This window comes from Protopterus annectens, chromosome 8.part0 (genome assembly GCF_019279795.1).
Source record: "Protopterus annectens isolate FY-2018-M chromosome 8.part0, PAN1.0, whole genome shotgun sequence".
Classification (NCBI taxonomy): Eukaryota; Metazoa; Chordata; order Ceratodontiformes; family Protopteridae; genus Protopterus; species Protopterus annectens.
In genome coordinates, this window is record NC_056741.1 from 1,490,969,641 (window position 1) to 1,490,994,636 (window position 24,996).

The following is a 24,996-nucleotide window of genomic DNA, read 5'->3' on the forward strand; positions in this document are numbered from 1 at the left end:
CAGCAGTCCGAGAAAAAGAGAGACAAAATTAGCATTACAGTGTCTTATGTACAAAGTCATAAAATGCCAGAATCTGCAAGCAAAAATTAGGGCAATGTGGAAGAAAGATGCCCAGACAGTTCCAAATGTAGTAGGAGTAACAGGGCTAATAAAAAATCGTTCTTAAATATGCTACCAATACATGTACTCTCATATGAACTGCAGGAGATGGCAATTCTGGGTACATTGTCAGTGCTGAGAAGAGCACTCTTGGCTAACAAAGATTGAAATAATACTGAATTCATGAACTCTAATCATACCCTGACATAGGAATGGGGTCCATTCCCATCATGGTAATAGAAATCCAAAAGACTTGGATAAATTAAAAAAAAAATGAATGCTGCTTCATTTCAAACAACCTTTTAACTTTCTTTTTCAAAATATATTTAGAAAATAATCAATTCTGGGTCTCCGTTAATTCTTATTTAAATGAACAAAGACAGAGATTAATAAAAACTTGTTCCACACCATACCTATCTAACATTGCTCATATTATGGCACCTGCAAGTAGCTAGTGTGAAAATAACATCCGACTTTTAATCTTTAGCTATGTCCTAATACATCGGTGCCCGTAAAACAAAGGATAATCACTGGAATGTGCTGAATTATCTGGAAGTGTATTTTTCACACTCAATATCAAAGCACAGACAGATGCTAAAGCTCAAATTTATGATTGTTAGTTGCTTCACCATCAAAGACACAACTTTATATTTACAACCTTCTGTGCCATACAATATGTATTAAAACTGTTAAATGGTATTGTAGTACCACTGAGTGGCTACTTCAAAGAATTATATTCAATTCCTTTCACTAATGCTTATTAAAAAAGAGAAAGACCGCACATATTTTATTACTTACAAAATTATTTAATCCTGACGGACAAAGTGCTCCCAAATTAATGATCCAAAGCCTCTCTTTCCTATCTAGAATCCTTTTATTATCAACTTTAAATCCAGAAATGCACAACTAAAGCAAGTATTAGGATGATTTGAAGTGTGCTTATAAAAGGGCACTTTTCCTTTTGCATTATAAATCAGTCATATGCAAAGGTATATGGAGTATAAACTGGCACGTGCGTGTGACACACACAGAAGTCACCACAAGTATATTCAGCAAGACAAACTATATTTTTCCAAGGAACAACTGATTAAATGTTTGATATCATAAATGTTCTTACTGTTCCTTGATGAAAATGCTTTAATTTTTAGAAGATATTGGGAATTAATGCAGTGACTACAAGGCCACATTTTACAATGCACTTTCTTATAGGAGTTTTTATTATTGGTAATTTGAATCGGGGTACGAGCCAACTCTTGTCCCAAACTGAACCCTTTTCTATACGAAAATTCACAGTTTAGTGGTACTATTGTTGGAAAAAAATAGAGGTCAAAACTTGCCAAAATTCATCAACAACATTGGCAGTTTTGTATGTATTATTACCAAAAACAGTCACAGATCTTAATGGACAATCTGTCATTCTTGCAATCTTTGTAAATAAATACATTTTGTCTGTGTATCTGATCAGCCCTTCACTTAGCAACTAATACTTTATCCACCGGATAATCTCTTATCAAAATCTCCTTGTTAGATCACTACACTGCATATGCTTATCCCCCTCTTCAATGGAAATCCTGCAAACTCTCAACAGTTGTAAACAAGAAATATTCTCCAAATCTAATCCAACAATTTATTCTTTATTTAGTCAGTTTAAAAAACACATACCGGTTTTGGCAACAGCCTTCCTCAGTATGGTAATGAAATTTAAATGTTAAGCAGATACTTATCACTTCCTTGAAGATGACATCACAATTCCTTGGACTTGCATTTAAAGACATATACTCATATATAAATACAAAACGTAAACTAATATTCATTCAATCCAGCTCTTAGTTTCACAATCCAAAAACATTCTTATACACTTAGCAAGTTTTTCCATCCTAATTTATTTGGACCAGTAAAAATAATTGTCAGTACCCAAAAAAAACTAAACTGGGCATTAGGATGCATAAGTATATGCTTAAAGAAGGCAGTAGATTCCCACTGACATCTAATGTCACTAAGATGTTCAAATATAAGTGTTTTAAAAATCAAGAAGTCTTTCCAGCATAGAAAGCAAAGCAATAACTAAGTATATAACCCATTGTAAATTACAAGTAATAGTTTTAATTTCATAAATTCTAGGAATGTTCGCTAATGTAAATTCCTCACTTTTGAGAATAACAGCACACACTGTACATGCACCACAAGGGAAAGACGCCTTTAAAACATTACCATGCAAAGTAGTTTGTACTTCACGTACTGCATTCACCCCTCTTTTGTAATGGCGAAAACAATTTCCTATAGTCTAACCACGTCTATAAGAAAATGAACATTTGTCAACAAATCTTTGTCCATCTATAAACCAACGATTGTGAACAATCTGATTAAAAGAACTAATATTATTCCCAAAGGTGGTAACCAACCTTAGTTTTCACCCATCAACTTGATCATTCTTATCTTATTTTAATAATTCATTGCTTGATTTATTATTAGTACTATCCAACGCTTGTTATAATGTTTTAGGATTATAACCTAAATTAACAAATCTAGACATTAAATCTTAACTAACATTGCTAAATTCTTCCATTTCAAAAATTTTTCACCCTACAATACTGCAATAAAGAAATGTTATTAATTATATGCCCAGGATGACAACCTGTCGTATGGAATTTTTATGGAATTATTTCCTGTATAAGGAAGTTTTAACAATTCCATCCAACTTTTTCTCAACCAATACATCCAAAAAATGAAATTTTGGAAGTATCATAATTTAAATTAAAACAAAGACCTCACTTATTATCACTGAATACTGAACAAATTCCAACAAAAATTCCAAAGCAGCAAACTAGCCAGCAGTCATCCAAATAGTGACTCCAAAGTCAATATAAATATTATGTCTTTTCTTCCAACTGCAGGTTGCTTTTTGCTGTGCACTTTTATCTACCTTGCAAATTGCTGTTGTTGTATGAATAGGAAATATTCCCCACTATAAATCCTGGGTGACAATTTTTGGCATGTAAAGAAACATTCTTTGAAAACGTCTTATGATAAAGACTTTTCGGTACAGTTCCATCAACAAGCTTCAACATTCCTATCAAAAACTCCACCAGTGAACAGACTGAACTGGATACCAAATCTGCTACTATTCAAACAACTTTAGCAACTGTTACAACTCATCACTGTCCCCCTCCAATTCAGCCAGAAGCCACTGAGAAAGTACAGCACATAATCATGCTATTCAAGCATATACTGTTGTATGCACCAGAAATAAAACTTCATTCAAAAAAAAAAACACAAAGAGGTCAGTTTAAGTGAGGCCAAAAGTCACCCCTATTGCCATACTCCAACTGCAAATAACACTCTTCCCTACAGTAAAAGACAAAATTAAAAACTGTAAACAAAAGCATCCATCAAAATATGCAAGACACAGTTCAGTTACTCAGCTAATACCATATTGTTTCATACCATATTTCACAAGGTATTGAAATATGAAGGAATGTTACTGACAAGTTTTGCATATTTTGACATCACAGTACCACCAAATTGTGGGTTTACATACAGAAAAGGGCTTAGTTTAGGACAACAGCTTACTGTAAGTGCCCCAACAAAAAAGACCAATACTAAAAAGGAAGACATGAAGTCCATTACAGGATTCTCATCTTGTGGTCACAGCATTAAAAGCCAATATGTTTTAAAAATGAAAACATTTTCATTGAGAGGGAGTAAGAAAATTTATATCATCAAACATTTTATCACTTGTTCCTCAGAAAACAGTTTGCCTTGGTGGCTGCACATGTGGCGCCTTCAAAGTGCGCCAGACCACGTCAGTTTAGGGTGTGTATATCTTTGCACATGACTAATTTACAATGCAAAAGGGAAAGAAATGCCCTTTATGAGCAAATTTCAAAACATCCTAGTGCCTGTTTTTGTTTTATACTTCTGGATTTAAAGTTAATAAAAGGCTTCTAAACAGGAAAGAGCGGCTTTGGATCATTCATCTGGGAGTTCCAAGACTCAAGTAATTCAGCATCATCATTGAGCCTAACACTACAGCTTTGGAAACATAGAGAATGGAGCTCCCAGGCATACCTTTCAAGTGTACCTCATTACGAGGAACGTACCTCATTTGGGGTCTTAAAAAGTTCATGTTCCTCGAAGTTCCTCAAAGTTCCACATTGAAAGTGTCTGTCACGCATTCAGTGTTAGGAATTTTTTTTAAGTGAAATCCATGGTAGATAGAAATTAATCATATTAATTCATTAAAGGATGATCTTTATGAGTAAAACTAGCATATTTTAACCATCCTATGACCTTCCTAGTTGAAGCTGTTAGTAAGCCATTAGTATGTGCTCCACACTTTGCCCATTTGTTCCACATTATGAAGGCAAGTGTTCCTCATTTTGGAGATGGAAGGTTGAGAGCTATGCTCCCAGGTTATGTTAGCAATGGCTCAACACACAGGGGCTACCATACGGTTAGATGAAAACACAATGCTTTTAGCTGTGTGTACTCAAACATAATTAATACTGCAGTTGTGGAATAATGTACTTGACTAATATGAATAGAAAAAAAATCAGGAGTTTATGCATGTAAAAGCAAACCAGTGAAATCTCATGGTAAGAACCATAACTAAGACAAAATCTACATGAATGCATGTCTGTAATGCTCTAAAATGTTTGGCTTCAATCAACAGTTTATTGATGTGACCAAATCCAAAGACATTTCCTTATTTCATAAGTTTTCCCACCAAGCCTTGAACATTTAGCCTTTATAATCTGACAGGAAAAAAAAACTATGTTGTGAAGTAAGACTTGGGGAAATAACAGATTGCATATATTAAGTTCTGTATATATCACCATGAAAGGAAATGTTTTACCGCAAGACAATGCATGTCTGAAAATGACGTTGCCAAATCTAAATACAGAAAGACTTAGATGTGCGCATGATTAGACTTAATTCATACCTTACAGAAAACGTACCACTTCTGCTGAGATACAAAATGCAGGAAATAAATACAAATATACTGTTTTTGTAGTTTCAGGCAGACAGGCCATAACAGTAATAGACACCTTCCTCCAGTAGTAGCTGCCCTTTCAACTGCTACTTCTACAACAAACTATTCAAATGAAGACCCTCTACGCAGGCATTCTTTTCATCTGTGAACATGGTGATGGACTGAAAATGCCAGTACTTATTTCACAAATTTCTTATGATTGCACATTTATTCTACACTTCAAGAAGATGGAGTCAGTATCCTTTTTTTAATTGTTACTCAGGATGAAAACACAACTGAACAAATTCGGAATGCCAATGTTTACATGAACTAAATATACATGGAAGGCTCTCTCCATCTCCCTCCCACTTCTGACATTTATGACAACTGACATTTTTCTTCGGGTCTCTCCACAGACCACATTAGGCAGCAAGCAGCAAAAGTACTCTTGGCAGATAAGTAACCTTGCTAATGTTGCTGCTTGTTGAAAGAAAGAGTTCTCACCATTACTGCTACTACACTACGTAGTCTGATGACACCTTGCTGAAGTCCCCCAGTTTAACCAAGGATTCCTCTCTGACAGGCAATATCTGTTTGACTTCATGTGTGCTTTCATTTCTTCACGTCAGTAGCCTTGGCCTATTCTGTGAAGATGTATGCAAAATAAAAAGAACCCCCAGGGCACTGTGTGTTAAAGGGGAGCGATCAGTATTTCATGACCACTTGTTTAGCAAGCCTGAAAAAAATGGTACATACTATCAAAAGTGGTACAGCTGAGAGGCACTGTATATACATACCTATGTATATACACTATAATACACATACACACTATACGAGTGCCTTTTATTGCATCCACTACTCAGAATGCCATACACATGTGCTATTAGCATGTTTAGTTGAAATCTCTGAATTTTGACAAATGCCCAAAGCTTGTTGCCTGACATTGCAGTACATTTTCTTTTAATTTATCCTTCTGTTGACTGGACTGCCTTCCTCAAGGCAAGACTGTGGAAGCTGTACATTACTCAAAAATACATGTATCTGTGCCTCATGCCACTACTTTTTCACTTTTCTAGCAGTCCCTTTTAGAGATTACTAGGACAACAATACATCAAACACTCCCCCCTTCCCCCGAGGGGAAGTAAGCTAACAGCACTGCTCCTTTTCTTCCTTCTATCTCCAACATTCAGGCTACCATTCAAACCAGGACTCAAAGTAGCATAAGCAGATATCATGCCACTGTACCAGTAGGCCACCATTCTACAAACACTATCACCTCATCCAACAAATATGTTCCCCTAATCAGAACATACAGGTGTAGAATGAAGCAATTTTACAGAAGGCATGAAACAGCATCATTCACATGTCTGCCAACAGTATACAGGTTGCAGTAGGAAGTGTACAGGTAGAAAAGGTACCAAGAAGGAGTTTCTATGGTCTATGTTACCATAAGACAAGGAACTTATTTTCAGGAGACATAGATTGAGTATACTGACACACATTTATCAGGTCAAACACTCAGCTTACACTGGCTGTGTGATGCAGAAGGATAAATCTCTGTGTCCTAGTGTACCCATGACCAATCAGCAACCTCAGCACTGCAACAGCAGCCAGACAGTGAAGGTGGGACTTGGTAGCCAATGCTGGCTCTCCCATGCTGAAAGTAAGATGGCATAGAGGCTCACTAAAGTACTTGCATCCACTGGAAGCTGAATGTCGCACAGTCATCAGCACAGTTTGGCAAAGTCAAGGATGCAGACATCAAGCAGAGTACGGTGATGCTAGGCTGGACATGACTGAAAGCATGTGTGTATATATTCAGTGTTGCAGACACTTCTTACAGCTCTTAAAGTTGGGGGAAGCAAGGCAAAATTAAGACACAGAATGGTTTTGACATTCATATATGTAACCAGAAAAGTATGACGATGCTTTCATATATACTTCTTCAGAGACTGCAGCATCTATTAAAATGCTTTTATTCCAAGGTACAGTAAACTTTTACTATTGTCCATTTTCATCCCAAGTAATACTTAACTGCTCACACATCTGAGTGCCAAACACTTGCTGTGCCACCTTTAGTCATGCAGCAACCACTGGAATGTGGGGATAGGGTACAATACAGATGCTCTTATGGCTGCCTAGATTACATTCCTTCTCCTGTAAGGTTCTTCTGTCCCTGAGGTACACAAATGAGAGCAAATCAGCAGAAGTACCACTCACACCTTGCATGACTCTGAGGAACAAATATGCTACAAGAAAGGATCGATGTTTGGCAGACATGGGAGGACAAAAGATTAAAAAAATAAATAAATAAAAGCATCAGGGCACATCATTTCATCTGTTTCCATCACTGATTCAAAAAAGGTTCAAGAAACAGAAAATGGCCTTGCTGGGTACTTACTACACAGATTTCAAGGGATAATCACATCTAAGCAATCTAGAACCTGCGAGTGGAAAACTGTATTAACATTAATATCAGACAAGCAAGAATCAAACTTTTACAAGCTGGTTTACAAAGTTCAGTAGAACAGGTTTAAGAGGCTATCCAAACAATTTTAACATAGCATGCAGTATCCAGCCTTACCTTTTCGATATGCCGAGCTGCTTCTACATAGTCTTTTGCTTGAAATGCATTTTGAAATTTCTCAACACCACTATCAAACTGAAAGAAATGAAATCCATTAAGAAAAAATACGTGAAACCATTTATACTATACATAACACGGTATACAAAACATGAACTCATAATTCAAGTATGCACAGGTGAGCTATATTTCATCTCTCCGTGAATAATTTAAGCAAACAAATCTGTTCACAGCATACAAATTCTGTTTAGTCATAGTATCTTTTCACAAGTCTAAAAACTATTTTGAATTGTGGCATCAGTTTAACCATTTTCAAGTGAGTAGAAGAGGAGCACTGCTAAAATGAGTACCACAATTTCAATCAGCACATACCAGCTATCTGACAATACAATTAGTGCACTCCATATACATTTTGACTATTAATACACGGTGGTACAGAGATGCAACTGTTAGCAGTGCTGCTGTGGTGTTTTGCCCAGTCCTTACACCCAGCTGGGGTTCCTTCTGTACATAGTCTACATGCCCTATGTAAGAATAAGTTTTCACAAGGTCTCGGGTTTCCTCCAGAAGACATGCAGAAAGTTGAATTGGCAGACTTTTCACTTGTCAGTAGAACTGATGTGTGTGCTAGCATGATCACTATGCAAAAATCATTCTTAAAATGGTAGTCTTCACCTGCATCCTCTCAAAAAAACACTTGTCTCTCTTCTCCTTCCTATCTGGTTCCCGACAATGCTGTATTTCAAAAAGTACAGTTTTGTACCTACCATAAATGTAGATGTTCGAGTGCTAATACAGCTGCAGTCATAACAGATGGGGTTATCCTGCCGTCAGGCGGGTCCTCGGTCGGCCGAATTCCAAAGTCTAGGTCCGGCATCAGATGTCGTCGCTTCTTCCCTGATGTCAGTGCGGCAGGGGTATAAAAGAACCAGCCAACGCCATTTTCTTCAGTTTTTCTTGCCCCAGATGTCAGGTGCCCCAGAAGGAAGGCAAAACATAAATTTATGTAATAATGCAATGCAATATAATCAAAAAACAGTAGTTGCAAGCAAATACACCATAAAAGAATACCCCAACCAGGTGGTATGAGGAGGTGTTAGCCATTAGGCCTGTTCCAGACGGGAAGGAGGGAGGGAAACTTGGACTGCAGCTATATTAGCACTCGAACATCTACATTTATGGTAGGTACAAAACTGTACTATGTTCATCGTGCATACAGCTGCAGTCATAACAGATGGGTAGAATCCCAAAGCTAAAAAAGGGGTGGTAGGCACTAAGTGGAACTAGGAGGAGCAAGGATGCCCTGCAAGACTGCAGTGGCAAAGCCCGCTCTAGATTTGGAGTATAATGGTAGGTGATAGCGCTTGGAGAAAGTATGTACAGAACTCCAAGTGGCTGCTTCCAAAATATCTTTGGTAGGAACCCCCCCTGAGGAAAGCTGCAGAGGTAGCTGTGGCCCTTGTGGAGTGAGATCTGATGCCTGTAGGTACAGTTTTACCATGAAAAAAGTAACAAAAGCGTATGCAGTGGGCTATCCATTTTGAGATTGTCTGTTTGGAAATAGGATTCCCTTGAGCACCTGTAGCATAGGACACAAAGAGTTGCTCTGATTTTCTGAATGGCTTTGTTCTGTCCAAATAATAACGAAGCTGTCTGTGAATGTCCAAGGAATGTAGCAGTCTCTCCCCTTTGTTTTGTGAATTAGGGTAAAAGGTAGGTAAGTGGATAGCCTGATTCAAGGCTATCCTGGATACCACCTTTGGCATAAAGGAAGGGTTGGTCCATAAGGAAACTCTGTCCTGATGGAAAATGATGAAAGGCTGCACAGCCATGAGGGCTTGTAGTTCCGAAACCCTGCGTGCTGAGGTGATAGCCAGAAGGAAGGCTGTTTTCCATGACAAATATTGCAGTTCTGTTGAAGCAGCTGGCTCAAATGGAGACAGGTTCAGTTTTTTCTAGAATGAAATTGAGGTCCCAAGCAGGTACTGGTTACTTCCTTGGGGGGTTTATATTCTTAGCCCCTCTGAGGAACTGTCTTAAGATAGGGTGAGAGAATAAAGGAGGATCAGTGTTGTATTGAGCAGAAATGGCTGAGGCATGGATTTTGATGGAGGAGAATGAAAGTCCACTGCTTAGCATCTCAGCTAGGTACTGTAATATTTGAGGTAAATTCAGTATTCCAGGATTCTGACCCTTTTTCTGATTCCAGGCACAAAACCGTTTCCATTTTGCGGAGTAGGCTTTTCTAGTTGAAGGCCTTCTGGCCTCCAAAATGACATCCTGCACCTCCTTGGAGAGTAGGGTCTGTTGTGAATTTAAGGAATCCTCCATGCGGCTAGATTGAGTGTTTTCAGCTGACTGTGAAGAGTTTTGAAGTTGTGCTGAGTCAATAGAAGAGGCATTAGAGGCTGGATCCATGGTGGGGAATGCGTCAGGCTCCTCAGGAGTGGGTACCAGTGTTGTCTTGGCCAGTCTGGAGCAATGAGAATCATCTTTGGTCTGTCTGCTCTGGCTTTTAATAGAACTTTGGGCAGCAGAGGAAGAGGTGGAAAGGCATAAACTGTCATTGTTGTCCAACTGAAAGAGAGTGCGTCCACTTTCCAGGCCTGTGGATGGTAGGTCCTTGAGCAGAATTTTGTCAATTGGTAATTTCTGTGGGTAGCAAAGAGATATATGTCTGGCCTTCCCCATGCTTGAATTATCTTTGTAAAAACTTGAGGATGCAACTTCCATTCATGTGGATCTGTCATATTTCTGCTTAGGTTGTCTGCCAGTGTGTTTTCCTTGCCTGGCAGGAATTGTGCTTGAAGTTGGATTTGTAATTCCAGAGCCATGTTCCAAAGAGACATGGCTAGCCTGCACAGGGGATATGAATGGGTTCCTCCCTGTTTGTTTATGTACCACATCACTGTGGTGTTGTCTGTCCTTATCAATAGCTGGCCTGGGTGCAGTAGGTCTTTGAAAGCCATGATAGCATGTATTACTGCTAGCATTTCCTTTTGACTGATGTGTAGGTGCTTTTCTTTTTGGGACCATTTGCCCTGAATGCACCGATCTGTCATGTGCGCCCCCCAGACGTAGTCCGAGGCGTCTGTTGTGATGATTTGATTTGCTTTGCTTGAGGCAAGCAGAATGGAAGACCTATGTTTCTTTGGCATGCTTGAGCCCACCACAGAAATTCCTTTTGGAGGCATGGAATCAGTGGTATAATTGTTTCCAAACTGTGGCTGTGTTGAGACCATAAGTTTTTTAGGTACCACTGAAGTTTCCTCATATGCAGCTTTACACATGGGATTATAGCAGGATGCAAGATGCCATGAATCCCAGAGCCTGCAGGATTTTCCTTGCAGTCAGCCTGGTGAAGGTTGCCAGTTTTCTGAAGTATTGAGTTAGTTGCCCTTGTTTCTCTGGCGTGAGGCAGGCCATCTGGATGTTTGTATTCAAGCTGGCACCCAGGAAAATTATTGTTTGAGAGGGTATTAGTCTTGATTTCTTTTTGTTGACTGTGTACCCCAGAGAGTTCAACAACTTTATTACAAACGCCAGGTGTTTCAGAAGTATGTGTTTGCTGTCCGCTTGGATCAGGCAGTCGTCCAAATATGGGTATATTTGTATCCCTTGAAGTCTGCAGAAGGCGATTACTGATGCCAGGCATTTCGTGAACACTCTGGGCGCAGTAGATAAGCCAAAGGGCAATGCAGAGAATTGATAATGGGTTGAACTTGCAAGAAATCTGAGGTATCTTCTGCAATTTTGTCTGATAGGGACATGCAGGTATGCCTCCTTGAGGTCCAATGTTACCAGCCCAAGACTCCTTGCCCAGCATGGGAAGAAGCTGCTGTAATGTGAGCATCTTGAATTTTGGTACGAGTAAATATGTGTCTAGGATGGATAGGTCCAAAATAGGTCTCCAATCTTTGTCCTTCCTTGGTACCAGGAATAGTCTGGAATAAAAACCTTGACCCTGTTCTTGTGCAGATACCTCTTGAATAGCTTTCATGTCCATGAGAGCTGAAATTTGTTTTTGTGCCTCTGCCCTTTGATTGTGTGACAGGTTTGGCATGCCTCTCATTTTTGGAAGGGTGTGAAAGTGGAATCTGTAGCCTCTGTCTATAATGTCCAGGATCCATTTGTCTTTTGTGACAATATGCCAATTTATCGAAAATAATGCCAGTTTTCCGCCTAAGGGTGCTGCCATTAGAGCTTTGCTTGGCATGCAAAGGGGAAAGTCATTGGTTCTGCTTTCTGAATGGCTGTGAACTATCCTCACCACCTCTTGGTGTAGGTGCTTGCCAATGTCTGCCTCTAAATAATCCTTGAGATTGCCCTCTACCCCTCGGGCGCCTGTATCTACCTCTTTGAGGTCTGTCCGTGGCTGGAAAGGACCAACTTTTTGAAGGCCAATTTCTACTGAAACGTGGAGGTTGTACCTGTAGGAAATCTTTCACTGTTTGCATTGATTTTGCCTTTTCCTCCATTTTCTTTAATACCTCCTCAGCTTTAACACCAAACAATACATCTTTTTGAAGAGGTGCATCTAGTAATTTAGCTTTGACATGGTCTGGCAAGGTTTGCTCTTTGAGCCAAGCATGTCTACATATGACTGATCCTGTAACAGCAGCTCTACATGAAGCCTCTAAAGCATCAAAACCACATTGCAAGGTATGTTTACCCACTTGTTCTGCACTATGCAACAAATCCTGCAACTCCTTCAAGTCTGGTTGTTCAGGTTGTGACATTTTGCTTTTCAACTGAGATAACAAAAAACTGTTGATACTTTAACATATGGAACTGACAGTTTAATGCCCTCATGGTTAAAGTGGCCGAGGTGTATACTTTTTCCCCCACCTTTCTAAAGCTCTGGAATCTCTCTCTGAAGGTAATGGATTTTTTGCAGTGGAGGCCTTATTTCCCTTGGGACCCTGTGAAATAGTTTCTGGGTCAGCTGCATGGCTTTTATATAGGAATTGGTGTGAATCAGGAACCCGGTAATACCTGTCAGGCTTGACTGGAGCTGGAGGTAAAGAATCTGGGTTAAGGCTGGCCTCTGAATACACATCATCTAGTATGTCTAAGAAAGGAGGGATAGCCAGAGGCCTGTGCTGAGGGAGCAAGAGGAAATCCCTGAGCCTTTTCTTGGAGTCTGAGTAATCTTGGCCTTCCCAGTGGAAGTGTTCCCTCAAGGTATGCAAGGTTTCCCCAAAAGAATAGTCCTCAGGGGTGGAGACACAGAGAATGGACTCCTCTGCATCAGAATCTTCAAAAGGAGAGTAAGAATGTTCCTGGTCTTCAGAATGTTCTGAAGTAATGGAGGCCTGGTCCTAGGAAGGGTATTCTTCCTCCACTCTGGGCCTTTTGTCCGAGGGGGGTTGAGAACCCCTGATAAGAGTAATCAAATCCTCAGCCATTTTGAGCATCTGTTTTTTAGGCATGGGGCCTTGAGAGGGGCCCTGTGGAGCTTGTCTTTTAGTATGCATGGCTGCCTTAGATTTAGTGAAAGCCTTAATGAAAAAAGAAGAAGAAGAAGGCCTGAAGACACCTTGAGAGGTGGCAGGCCTGTCTAAACTGAGTTTCCCCGCCAAGAGTGGCGTTGGTATCTGTAATCGGGGTGTGGGCCGAGGATCCTGCGACCTCGGGCACAGAAGACACCGCTAAGGAAGTGTCATCGGTAGTCAGGGGCTGCGTAGGCGCCTCGCTGAGAACCGGAGCACCTGTAGTAGGCTTTAGCGTGGTGTCGGTAGAAGTCACGGACCTCGTATGTCGGTCCTTATCTTTGCGTCTTTTACTCAAAACTGGAGTCGGAGTATCCGACGACATAATGTAATTAAATTTTTTGCCAAAATAGTGTTGGGCGAACTCCGCCCGACGCTTAATAGTGCGTCTGTTGAATGTAGCACAAAAAGGACAGGCCGAGACGTTGTGGTCTGGGCCTAAGCAAGGAATGCAGAGGGAATGGAAATCCTTATGCGGTATTTGCTTCCCACAAGAAATGCAATTATTAACTTTGTCTGACATCGGTCTGAGGCAAGAAAAGTTTCCCCAACGGGATACTTAGCTTTCAAGAAGACTTCGGTTGAAAAATATTCGTAATCTCAGGAGCTGGCCGACTGGCACTTGCGAACTACTTCTGCTTCGGGCACCGCGCGGCAAGAAAGACTGAAGAAAATGGTGTCGGCTGGTTCTTTTATACCCCTGTCGCACTGTCGTCAGGGAAGAAGCGACAACATCCGACGCCGGACCTAGACTTTGGAATTCGGCCAACCAAGGACCCGCCTGACGGCAGGATAACCCCATCTGTTATGACTGCAGCTGTATGCACGATGAACATCTACACTACCTCTTTCTTTTCTTCTTTGTGTGTTGCAGACACCCCTCACAGCTAGCACAGGTGGGAGATGCAAGACAGAATTAAGATACATAACTATTCCAACATTCACTACTTAAATCCCATCACATCCTTAAGCAGTTGTGCTGCATGGTTTCTACCATGCTTAAATCATTCTGTGGGGGTCTCAGAAATAAACACACTTCTCCAGAAGAAGATTTCCTGTCTAGTGGCAGAAATACCGGTCCACTACAACATGTAGGCCTAGTTGCCACAGCCACTAGTCATCTAGGCACTGAAAAAAATATTCCCTGGCTTAACTCTTTCTCTACTCCAATAATGTTGTGTCCTCCACTTATATCCTGATCTCTTGCCATGGACAGCATAGAATCAGAGAAAATAGCCCTAAGCGCCTGGTATTTAGCCAATTTTCTGCTCCTATTTTTGGCAATGTTTGTTTGCCCTTGTTACTGGATTTGGATGACAGTTTATTGATTTGCATGAATCCACATCACTAATTTTCTGGGGGAAAACTGTCAGTTAACTTTATGGCTTCTCCTGGTGCATTGGCATTTTTGTCACCATTCTGTGCTTTTAACAGGTAGGGATTTTTTTTAGCATGTACACTTTTTATTAGGCTTTTTAGTTGTCCTGTTCGATTCTCAGCTAAAGCGTCTTCTGTGTGGAGACATGCGTGCATGGCTGTACCTTCGTTGAAGGTTGTACGTCAGGGCTGGCAACTCGGTATGTAAAAATCTGCTGCCAATCATTAGCGGACCGGAGTTCCGCTGTGGCGACCCCTAACCGAGAAAAGCCGAAAGATACAAGTGCCTATATCTCCTGTTGCACTTTTTTCTGCCAATACTTCTTTCTGTACTTGGTGTTCATAAAACAAACAAGGATTTAAGAAATGTAATAAGCAATGACATACTTCTGCCCTAGAGCAGACATACTTTGCATGTTGTATACTTGAGTGCAACAAGTTTCTATTATAATAGTAATATTTATGTTGGATTTGTCCTACATTTTAACCAACAGGATAAGTAAACTGATTGTGAAAGAATTGCTTCTTACAGACTCCTCATCTGATGACAGGCACAAGAAAATGGTTAAATGGAAAGGGGATAGTGAAGTTCTTTCTACTTCTTCAAGTGTCCACCCCTTCCTACTAAGATAATAAGGATTGACAGTGGTACATCTACAGCCTCTTTAGAAATTCACAAGGGTAAGACAGTACAGTGTCTTCTGGTGTTACCATAGTAAAAGTGCAAATGAAATCAGTCCCATCATAGAAGTCTGGAACAGTATTACAGATTCTAGTCTGTTCTCTCTCCAACTCACCGTGTCTATCTCTACTTCTTACATTTACTTTTTCACATGAACTTATGATGCTCAGAGGTAAAGGCTTTAGACCCAGATACACCACATTCAAATGGCTTGCCATTTTCCATCTCACTAGCCGATTATTCACAGAATTGATAAGACTCTGTGTCAAGACACCTGACTGAAATGATGCTGCCTGCTATCCATTTATGAATTAACCTTAAAAACGTTCAACAGCTGCAAAAACTGGTTAATTATTTTCCTAATTAAGGGGAAAAAAACAAGCTTGTAAATGTCTGGATCCTTCACAGACATCTCTGTGCGAAAAACTACAATCACTCTTACCCGGGCCTGAGATAACATCCAGTACTTAGAGAGACTGAACAGTTCCGTCAGTGGTTCACTCAGCACTACTGCCAGCTATAATTTACCCTTTAGCTCATCTTCCCCATCTGTATCAAGATCCTTTACTACTTCCTTCCTGGACTCATTCCCTCCCTAGCATTCTGCCTCAGCACTGCTCCATACATACAAATGCAGAAAATTTTCAATTACGTGGTCATTCTCAAGGACAGAAGCTCTCTCCATTTCTTTCAGCTTAAAATAACCTTCCCTGTTGATCACAGCATGCCAGTGGCCTTATATGGAAATAAGACGCTATGTTTAATTGACCTACTGAAATATGTCTGCCCTTCATTCTTTTAAAAAGCATGTATGTAAAACAATAATTTGCTGAGACTTTCTGGTCTTCTCAAATCTTTCACCATTTCAATTTTCAGAAACTTATCTGAATTATTTTGCAGTTCATGGTTTAGAAAAAAAAAAAAAAAAAGAATTAAAGCAAGTGGAAAACTATACCACTAATTTCATAAGCTAAAGCATCTGCTGACAAATGACACATGCCATTATGTACACTACAACATCGAGTATGTATGCGTATATATAAAATATATATAAATAAAATGTATATGCACACACATAAGAGTGTGTGTTTGTGTGGCAGAGCAAAAGATTTGTTTCTGCCTACTGTGCATACCTTTAACATGTCCCTAACTTCCTGTAAAAAAAAAAAATTAGAAAGTTGCTGGAATAACAGGATGTGTTCAGCTGAAATTTAAATGCATGTCATTATTTACTGACTTCAATCCTCAGTGGTTTACCTGAAAAACATAAATTTTATGATGAAAAGAGCAAAAATATGAAGCAATGATCTGGATGTTCTTCAAAAATCTCGACGTAAAAGAGGAAGTAAAAGTGTAAATGTGACTCACAGTTTAACACTTTTTCTGGCAGCTTCTTCCAAGTGTTTTATGGCTTTGAAAGACAAAAAAGCGCTTAGAGATTTTTTTTCCATGTAACCATTAGTACAGGGAACAGATAAGTTCCATGCACTACAAGGAATTATGATCACATCACTGATCATAACCCTGCATTGTGTGCTCTGGACAAGGATGCCAAGATTCACCTCGCTAGCTTCGCTCTCAAACTGAATTTCGTGGCATCCATGTCTCAAACACATAATAAGGGGGTTATGATCGGTGAGAAGTTCATAATCTTCCATCTTTCTCCCTCTCCCCCCACCTCTATAGAGAGTTATAGACACACACACACACACACACACACATATATATATATATATATATATATATATATATCAATAAATTGTATGACACACATGTACACATAAACATACAAACACACCCACATACTTTCCTACTTTGATGACTATCTTAATGTATGACAAGGGTTGGATAAATACAGTACAGTGTGGATGACTGAATGTTAACACTGCACAGCCCCCAGATGACATGCATAAAACTAGAGAGTAAACAGATGAAACCCTTCATATATGAACTGCATCACAGATCAAGCACTTCACTCAGTCCACAGTACTCCTCGTAATACCGATAATAAAACACGAACATGAGAAATATAGTTTGTCTGTAGATCTCCTGGCAAATGACTCAAAACACCCCTCCAGTCTGCACACTCCTGAGTTTCCACTCAAGTTCCCCTTTAATCACAATGGTGGCCTACATGTGATAAAAGATCAGTAAAACAATTTCTACTGCTTCTATGCTTCTCAGGAAAATAATCATATCCTTCAGAAATTGTACCCCTCCATATTCAACAAATTATACACTGTGTGCCACACTATAAACAATAAAATAAAAATATTCAATAATCAGTATGCAAACTACATAGATCAATGGAAACAGATGGAATCTTTGCAGAACTCAAGACAACTATGTTACTCTTATGTTTCAAGCAAAGTAGTCCACAGATCATAATTAAATTTGTTCGGTGACAAAAAACAATTAGCTGTCTACTCTGCCTTTAAGAGGGGTTAACATTTTACTTTACGCATGCATGTGTGTGGATACAAAGACACCATCATTTTCTTAATGCCCAACACAGATCCCTCTGCTTAGGTAACCCAACATTCAGCTCATCTCACAGCATGCTTTGTTGAAATGGCAAACCAGTTACATACTATTAGATGTAATGGCTTCTTCAGTTCTCTACCTTCAATGCAAACAGTAAATCTCATTTAGTATTTTGCCTTGCACTTGCTTTTCTTAATTAGTATAATTCTGTACATTTACCGCAAACTGTATTCTTTAAAATTACTGCAGCTTCAGTCATTTTCAGTTTACTGGTCTCTTAATTATCTAATCCTACTGCCTCTACATGGGACCAGAAAGACCCTATCTGCTCTCATCACCATCTATGAACGAGTTGAAGGATAAAGCCTTTATTGGTAAACACTGCACAGTATAGCCTGACCTCACTTCAACTCATCCAGTCTGTTAGCAGCATTTCATTCCAGTCCCCTAGACAACTGCCCATTTAACTAACCTTTCTGCAATTTCAACTTCTTCAGCAAGTATTTAATGTGGATTCATTATCCAGTCCCATGCTATTACATCAAGACACTTTTCTTGCAAGAAATGAAACTCACAAAGAACAAGATGTAGATTTCTTTACATAATATTCCATGAAAAAGATGAAGGCAAAAAAGAACAGTAAAAACTGCTTGAAACAAGCGTAACATTTTTGAAAGTAATAGATTTTATTCTAACAGAATGACCACATTGTAAATTAGACAGTGTACAATTGTAGCAGTGAAGTGAAGTTGATCATTTTTCCACAACACAGTTCTTTGCTTGAAGTTATTAAACCATTCAGTATTCATCTAACTTTTGGAAATATCAAAATGTTTTCTATTATGCTTACCACTTGAAGTTGTTTTAGGACTCTAAGAAGGATAGTGTTTCTTTCCAGTTGTCGTTTTAACTCTGAAAACTCTGTAATGGCAGTCCGGACATCACGTTGCACCTAACAAAGAAAAGATTTACTTTTGTCAGAAGTCTTCCTTCATAGGAAATATTACAACATAAGATCAAACTGATGTTAAACAAACACACTGCCTTACTGGCATATGGGTAGTAGTACACTGTTACCTTCCTTCTGGCAGTCTATCAAAGCTCAGAGCTCCTTCCAATCACTGCTTGTCTGTGGGTGTGATGGACCTATCACATGGCAGGACTAGGACTGCCCTTCAAACCCACAGACGGGAACCATTCAGTTTTCTGGTGCCAGTGCATGAGAAGGATCTCTTGGGGGACTGCTCTTCTCCTCTGATTTACTTCAGCTACTAAGCTCAAATAAGAAACATTTTGAGGTATTTATTCCTGATTCTGCACTTTCCATCTGTACTTGAAGTGTATATTCTGCTGATTTACTTGTTTTTTTTTTCTTACTGGAAAAAGTGTATGTACTTTGAATTTTATTTCTTTCAGTATAAGCTGATTCCGTGTTTTTAAGCTTTTTAATGTGTTTTATGCCAACTGGTGAAAGTTTAGCACAGTTTCTGTACTAAAACCATTTTAGTGCAGTTCTTCTCATTATTTCATGCTGCCAGAACCGCAAGTAATTTGTGGTAATTTCTGTTGATTAAAATATTCCTATGAAAGTTTACCCGGAAAACTTTTTTTTTTTTTTTTTGCATTTTTGGAGCAGGACTATGACTATTGAGATGAATAATTAGATTTGCAGCATTTTAAATAATTTGTTTTTTCTTTCGTTTAAATTGCAATTTTAGTGCCATTTTGTTTGCTAAACATTTTTGACAAAAATTTTTATTAATTTATATTTAATTCCTTGTCTAAGGCTACATTAAGTTGTTTCTATTAATGTAGGGCTGAAACTAGACTTTATTAAAATTGGGGGGTGGGTCTTTGTGACATGTATTTTTGTGCTAGACTACTGAAATTGTCTTTTTTCTCAGTGCAGTGTTCAGTATAGTATCCCTGTAGAAATAGGTTTCAGATTGCTGTTCAGAAGAATAGTGGGATTTGTCCATTTTTTATCAGGCTGATCGTAAAACCAGTATCTAGTATTGATGCTCCCCCACCATCCATCCCTTTGCAACTACCACACACAAAAGTAAATAAAAAAAATGTTTGTGACTCCACAGTAGTGACAGGCTATTGGATCACTCACCTTTTGTTACACCTCCACGTCCCTACAGGAGTGTTAACTGTGAGTAACAAGAGGGTCAGACAAATCCTCTAGGGCTATACCACTGCCTGCTTCAGGTATGGGAGAACCAAACCTTTTAGGTACAGGGGGAGTCAAGGGTGCAGAATATATTGCCATTGTTAATCACCCCCCCCCCTGGATTTTTCCACTGGAGTAGTGCATGCTAAGATGAGAAAGATGATCCACTATGTAGTAGGGCAGCAGTGTTTGACTGTTTTCTCACCTGAGATGGTGGCTACGGCTAGATCCATTTTGTTCAGGCAGTTACTTCATTATGGGGTGCATACTTCGGCCCTCAGATATCTGAAGTTTCAAACCTGTCAGAGTTGGGTCAGTTGGTTTGCTCTGATAACGAACATTTTCAGAAATCCAAACAGATGTTTTATTTAACTCAAATACTGGCTAGATTTAGGGAGGTATTCAACTGGGAGCAATCATAGGCTGCCCCAAAAATCAACATGGTTTAAGATCCCCTGGAGGATGTGGCTGAGGATGGGGCGACCTTTACTTTATTGATCCCAGCATTGAAGGGTGTTTTTAAGAAAGCTTGTAATTCCCTCCTACTCACAGAGGCTCTGTCTAAAAAAGTGTTTAAGAAATTCAGGGTATGGTATGCCCCCTTTGTCTGCTAACCCTGCTTCACTAACCCCACAGACTTCTTCTAATAAAAAGACTGTCTTCTTCAAATACTGCTCCTTCAGATAAACTAGGCAAATGGCTAGAATTTCAAGGAAAAAAAACCTCTCTCACTACAGCATGGTGGCTTATAAAGTACTTAAATACCAGTGTTTTACATGGATATTTTCATTGAGATGTATGTATAGATGAGTTTACTTCATTACCTGCTGAGCAAAAGGTCTGTGTCAAAGATATTGTTGCCAATATTTCACAGGTGTCAAAACATACTTTAAAAGACTGCAATGGAGGGGGTTGGTACTACTGCTAGAAATGCAACATTGTCAGTAGTGATCAGGAAGTATGCTTGGTTGCACTGGCAGAACTTTTCTACAGAGTTAAAAAATGAAATTTTGAATGCTCCACTTGTGTTTGATTGTGTAGTTGATACAGCAGCTAATCAGATCCTTAAACACTGGGATAACAGAGGTAAACTCAAACAAGGGGTGTTGAAAATATTTCATATTCACAAATTTCCCTCCTTTAAGCAGGATAATTTCCAGCAGCCTTCCAAGTCTAAGACAAACAAAAAGCAGGGTAATAAAGGGCAAGGATGAGAACCCAGTAAAGCCCAACAAGAAAGTTCCTTTCCCAAAAAAGGATAACCCCCCTTCCAACTTATGACTATGATGAGATACAGTACCAGTCTCTTTCAAGCCCTCCTACGGGGTGCCACATTTTTAAAGTTAGCTTTCAACAAGGTGGCCTTGCTCTCAGTAGTTTACAACAAACCGGGTGCCCAATATTGTTGGCAGAGGTTACAGATGGCAGTGGAAACCATATCCACCACTGTTCACAGGGTTCCCCCACATCTGCCGGACCAGACTTTGTTATTCCCTTCTATTCACTGGCAAATGCTGGACTCCCAGGTAACAGAACTGCTCTCTCCTTTGGAAAAAAATGAGAGGTTTCTATTCCAGAATTTGTCTGGTCTTCAAAAAAGAAGCTTCTTTCCTGAATATGTCTGTCAAGGTCCTCAAGTTTAACATGCGTACCCTGCAGACAGTGATTGCTCTGTTGCTGGACTACTGCTTCATGATGACCCTGGACTTGAATGATGCATTTCATCATATCCCCATTGATTATTTCTTCAGAGATTTCTGAAATATGTTGCATCAGTTTTCTGTACTGCCCTTCTGGCTATCCACTGCACCTCAAGTGTTTGTCAAGTCCCTTGCCTCAGTACTGGCTCACTGTCTGACTCTGGGTATCCAAATTTTTTCCTTACTTGGATGACTTGCTGATCTGTGCAGAGTCTGCATCCACATATTTGGATTTACTAGAGAAGGTCTCTGCCTTACTCTTCCAGCTAGGGTTCAAGATGAACGTCTAGAAGTCATGTCAGACACCTTCACAAATACAAGTCTTTCTGGGGGTGCTTAGTTGAAAACAGTAAGATAATGACCTTTCTTCAAGAAGACAAGCTCCTGTCTTATCACATGGTATTTCTGGAGTTCTCCAAGAAGAATGTCACCTTGCAAGAGAATTCCTAAAATTCTTGGACTGATTGTGTCCATTAGTCTCATATGATATGTCTGAAATTGTTGGACCCAGCACCTTCATCCCCAGGAATCCCTGGTGCAGACGCTGCCTTTCAGATGAATTACCTGACCTTTCTACTACTGTATCAATCCACGACTTCTTTTTTCTCCCCCATGCTGGTGCAGTTTGTGAAGACAGATTCAGACTTCACTTGGGGAGCTGTGTCAATAGGATAATGAGAGTAAGCCACTTGAGAGCCCAAGGACGCATGTAAGCAGATCAATATCAAGGAAATGCTGATGGTGATTCACATCTTGAAAATCCTTCAACATCTATGGACTCTGGGTCCTCTTCTGGTGGTGATGTACAACACCACCAAAATGTCTACTCTTCATGCATTGAAAGTCCTTCACCACCTATGGACTATGGGTCCTCTTCTGGTGGTCACAGACAACACAGTGATGTGGTACCTCAACAAACAAGGGGTAACACAGTCATACCTTTTATGCCTGCTGGCAAAGATGACTTGGGGGCTGATTTTACAACATTCACCAACTCTTCAGGTGTCGTACATCCTGTCAGAGGAGAACACTGTGGCAGACAGACTAAGCAGATCCTAGGCAGACCTGCAAGAGTGGCAGCTCAAAGGAGTGGTGTTCCAGGATCTAGTCCAAATGTGGGGAACACCTCAAATAGATCTGTTTGCCTCCTTTTAAAACAGACAGTTGGAGAAATTCTGTTCCAGACATCCTTGTAGACATGCTTGGAGGACAGACATGTTCTCATTCCCTTGGACAGGAATGTTCCTGTATGCATTAAACATCCTTTCCACTGATTCACAAGGTACTTCTGAAAGTTCAGAAAGAAAATGACAAAGATTACTGTGGTGAACCCCTACTGGACAAGAGAAATTACCACAGACTTCCTCACACACTGGATCTGCTCACACAGTCTCTGGGTTGACTGGTGCACACAGATTTGAACAAACTTCAACTGACAGCCTAGATGATTCACGCTTGACTCTGTTAAGACAATTGTTCTATGAAGATGTGCATCAGGTGTTAAAGGAGGCCAGAAAACCCACTACTAGAAAATCTTATGTTTATAAATATACAAGGTTCTCTAAGTGATTCCTAAATGGAAACACAGTACACTGAGGTTAATATCCCTCTGGTCTTAAAAAAATTTTCTGAGCTACTTCAGGATGGCTTATCATATGCATGTATTAAGATGCATTTGGCAGCCATCTCTGCTTGTCTGCCTATGGATCCTCCTCTTTTCTTCTGCTCTTTTGGTAAAACACTTCATGAAAAGTTTTGCACGAGACCTACTCACAAGCAAATACCTCCTGTATGGGATCTCAACTATGTTCTTGAAAAATTGACCTTACCATCTTTCAAACTGGCAAAAGAATCTCACTTCAAGTTCTTAATGTGGAAATCTGTTTTGCTTACTGCTCTGACATCTGCAAGGCAAAGTTTTGGAGCTGCAAGCTCTCACAGTTTGTCTTCCTTACTTGGTTTTCCACAGGGAGAGGGTTGTGTTACATACAAATACATCTTATATGACAAAAAAATGGTATCAGCATTCATTCAGTCTATTAATCTCCCTGTGTTCATTACAGAACCCAAGAATACAGGAGAGAAGATAATTCATACCTTGGATGTGCATCGTCAGATGAGGTACTACCTTGACAGAAAGAAACTCTTTAGGATGACCAAATGGCTTTTTATTTGATTTTCAAGAGCAAAGATAGGTCAACCTATCTCTAAGCAAACCATTTCATATGGTTGTCCTCTGGTACTGTTTTTTTGCTATACCCGCTATGGGAAGGTGAATCCAGACAAGATAAAGGTACATTCCACCAGGACTTTTTCCTCTTCAAAGGTGTTACTGGAAAACAGTGGACTCTAGAAGTATTCTAGAGGCAGCAACCTGGTCCTCTGTCCATATCTTTATGGAAGCACTACGAGCTGGACGCTTTTCCAAATTCAAAGCAAGCTTTGTGGGGACCATTCTCCAAAGGCTCCTGGGCACTTATCTTTCCTCCTCCCAGCTTTTGGAATCTACCCATATGCCAAGTAAGGCAGTGTGTCTGTTGAACATAGTACAGTTACGCAAGTCCTACTTACCTGTAACAACAGATGCTCATAAAACACACTGCCTTACTGGCAAGCACCTCCCACCAGCACCCTTTTGTTGGATGTAAATAGTTTGTTGTTGGAGTTACCGCTGATTTTTGTTCAACAGCCTTATTAGTGTGTGTGTGTGTGTGTGTGTGTGTGTGTGTGTGTGTGTGTGTGTGTGTGTGTTGGTGGGTGGTTTGGTTTGAAACAGTAGGTGTTTGCAAAGCTTGCATTTTCATCTACACTTCCTGCTGGATCCTAGAAAACTGAATGGGTCTTGTCTGTGGGTTGAAGGGGCAGTCTTGGTCCTGCCAGGCGATTGTTCCTTCATACCCACAGGCAGGCAGTGGGAGGAGATCTGAGCTCCGACAGACTGCCAGAAGGAGGGTAAGAGGGCACTACTACCCATATGCAAGTAAGTCGGTGTGTTCTACGAACATTACAGGTAAAAAGAACTTATGCAACTGTACTTTCTGAGGTACTTGCCATCATATTACACCTGAATGAAGTGAGGACAGACTGGCAGTAGCATGGATAAAGGCTTGATCCCCTACTCAAAAAAACTCTACAAGTTCCATCCCTCACAAAAAACATGTATTCCAAAATAAGCCCCTTAGCTGCATCAATAGTCATTTGTTCTGGTTAATACCATACAATCTCCCATTCTTCACAAGGTATACAGTTCTTCCCTTGTGAGAAGTACCGTACTGCCTGCTCTACCATTACCATTTAGAATCTCACAGAAAAAGTGATTGGCAGGCAGGCAGAATCTATCCCTCTGCTATGGAGTTACCTCAGTGATGCGGAGTTATGAAAAATACCTCAAATAACACTTGTCTGTGACTTCAAGACACATTTGCAAAAG

At 39.9% G+C, this 24,996-nt stretch overlaps 1 protein-coding gene across 1 annotated transcript in view; it reads right to left on the reverse strand.

Annotated features, from left to right (window-relative positions):
- The window catches only part of ZW10 (zw10 kinetochore protein), a 727,093-nt gene that overhangs the window by 589,225 nt on the left and 112,872 nt on the right, over positions 1-24,996 (reverse strand). The window contains exons 3-4 of the mRNA XM_044081067.1: positions 18,541-18,642; positions 7,656-7,733 (exon numbers count right to left, since the gene is read on the reverse strand). Coding sequence (XP_043937002.1) covers positions 7,656-7,733; positions 18,541-18,642 — 180 coding nt within the window. The remainder of the gene's footprint in view (positions 1-7,655; positions 7,734-18,540; positions 18,643-24,996) is intronic.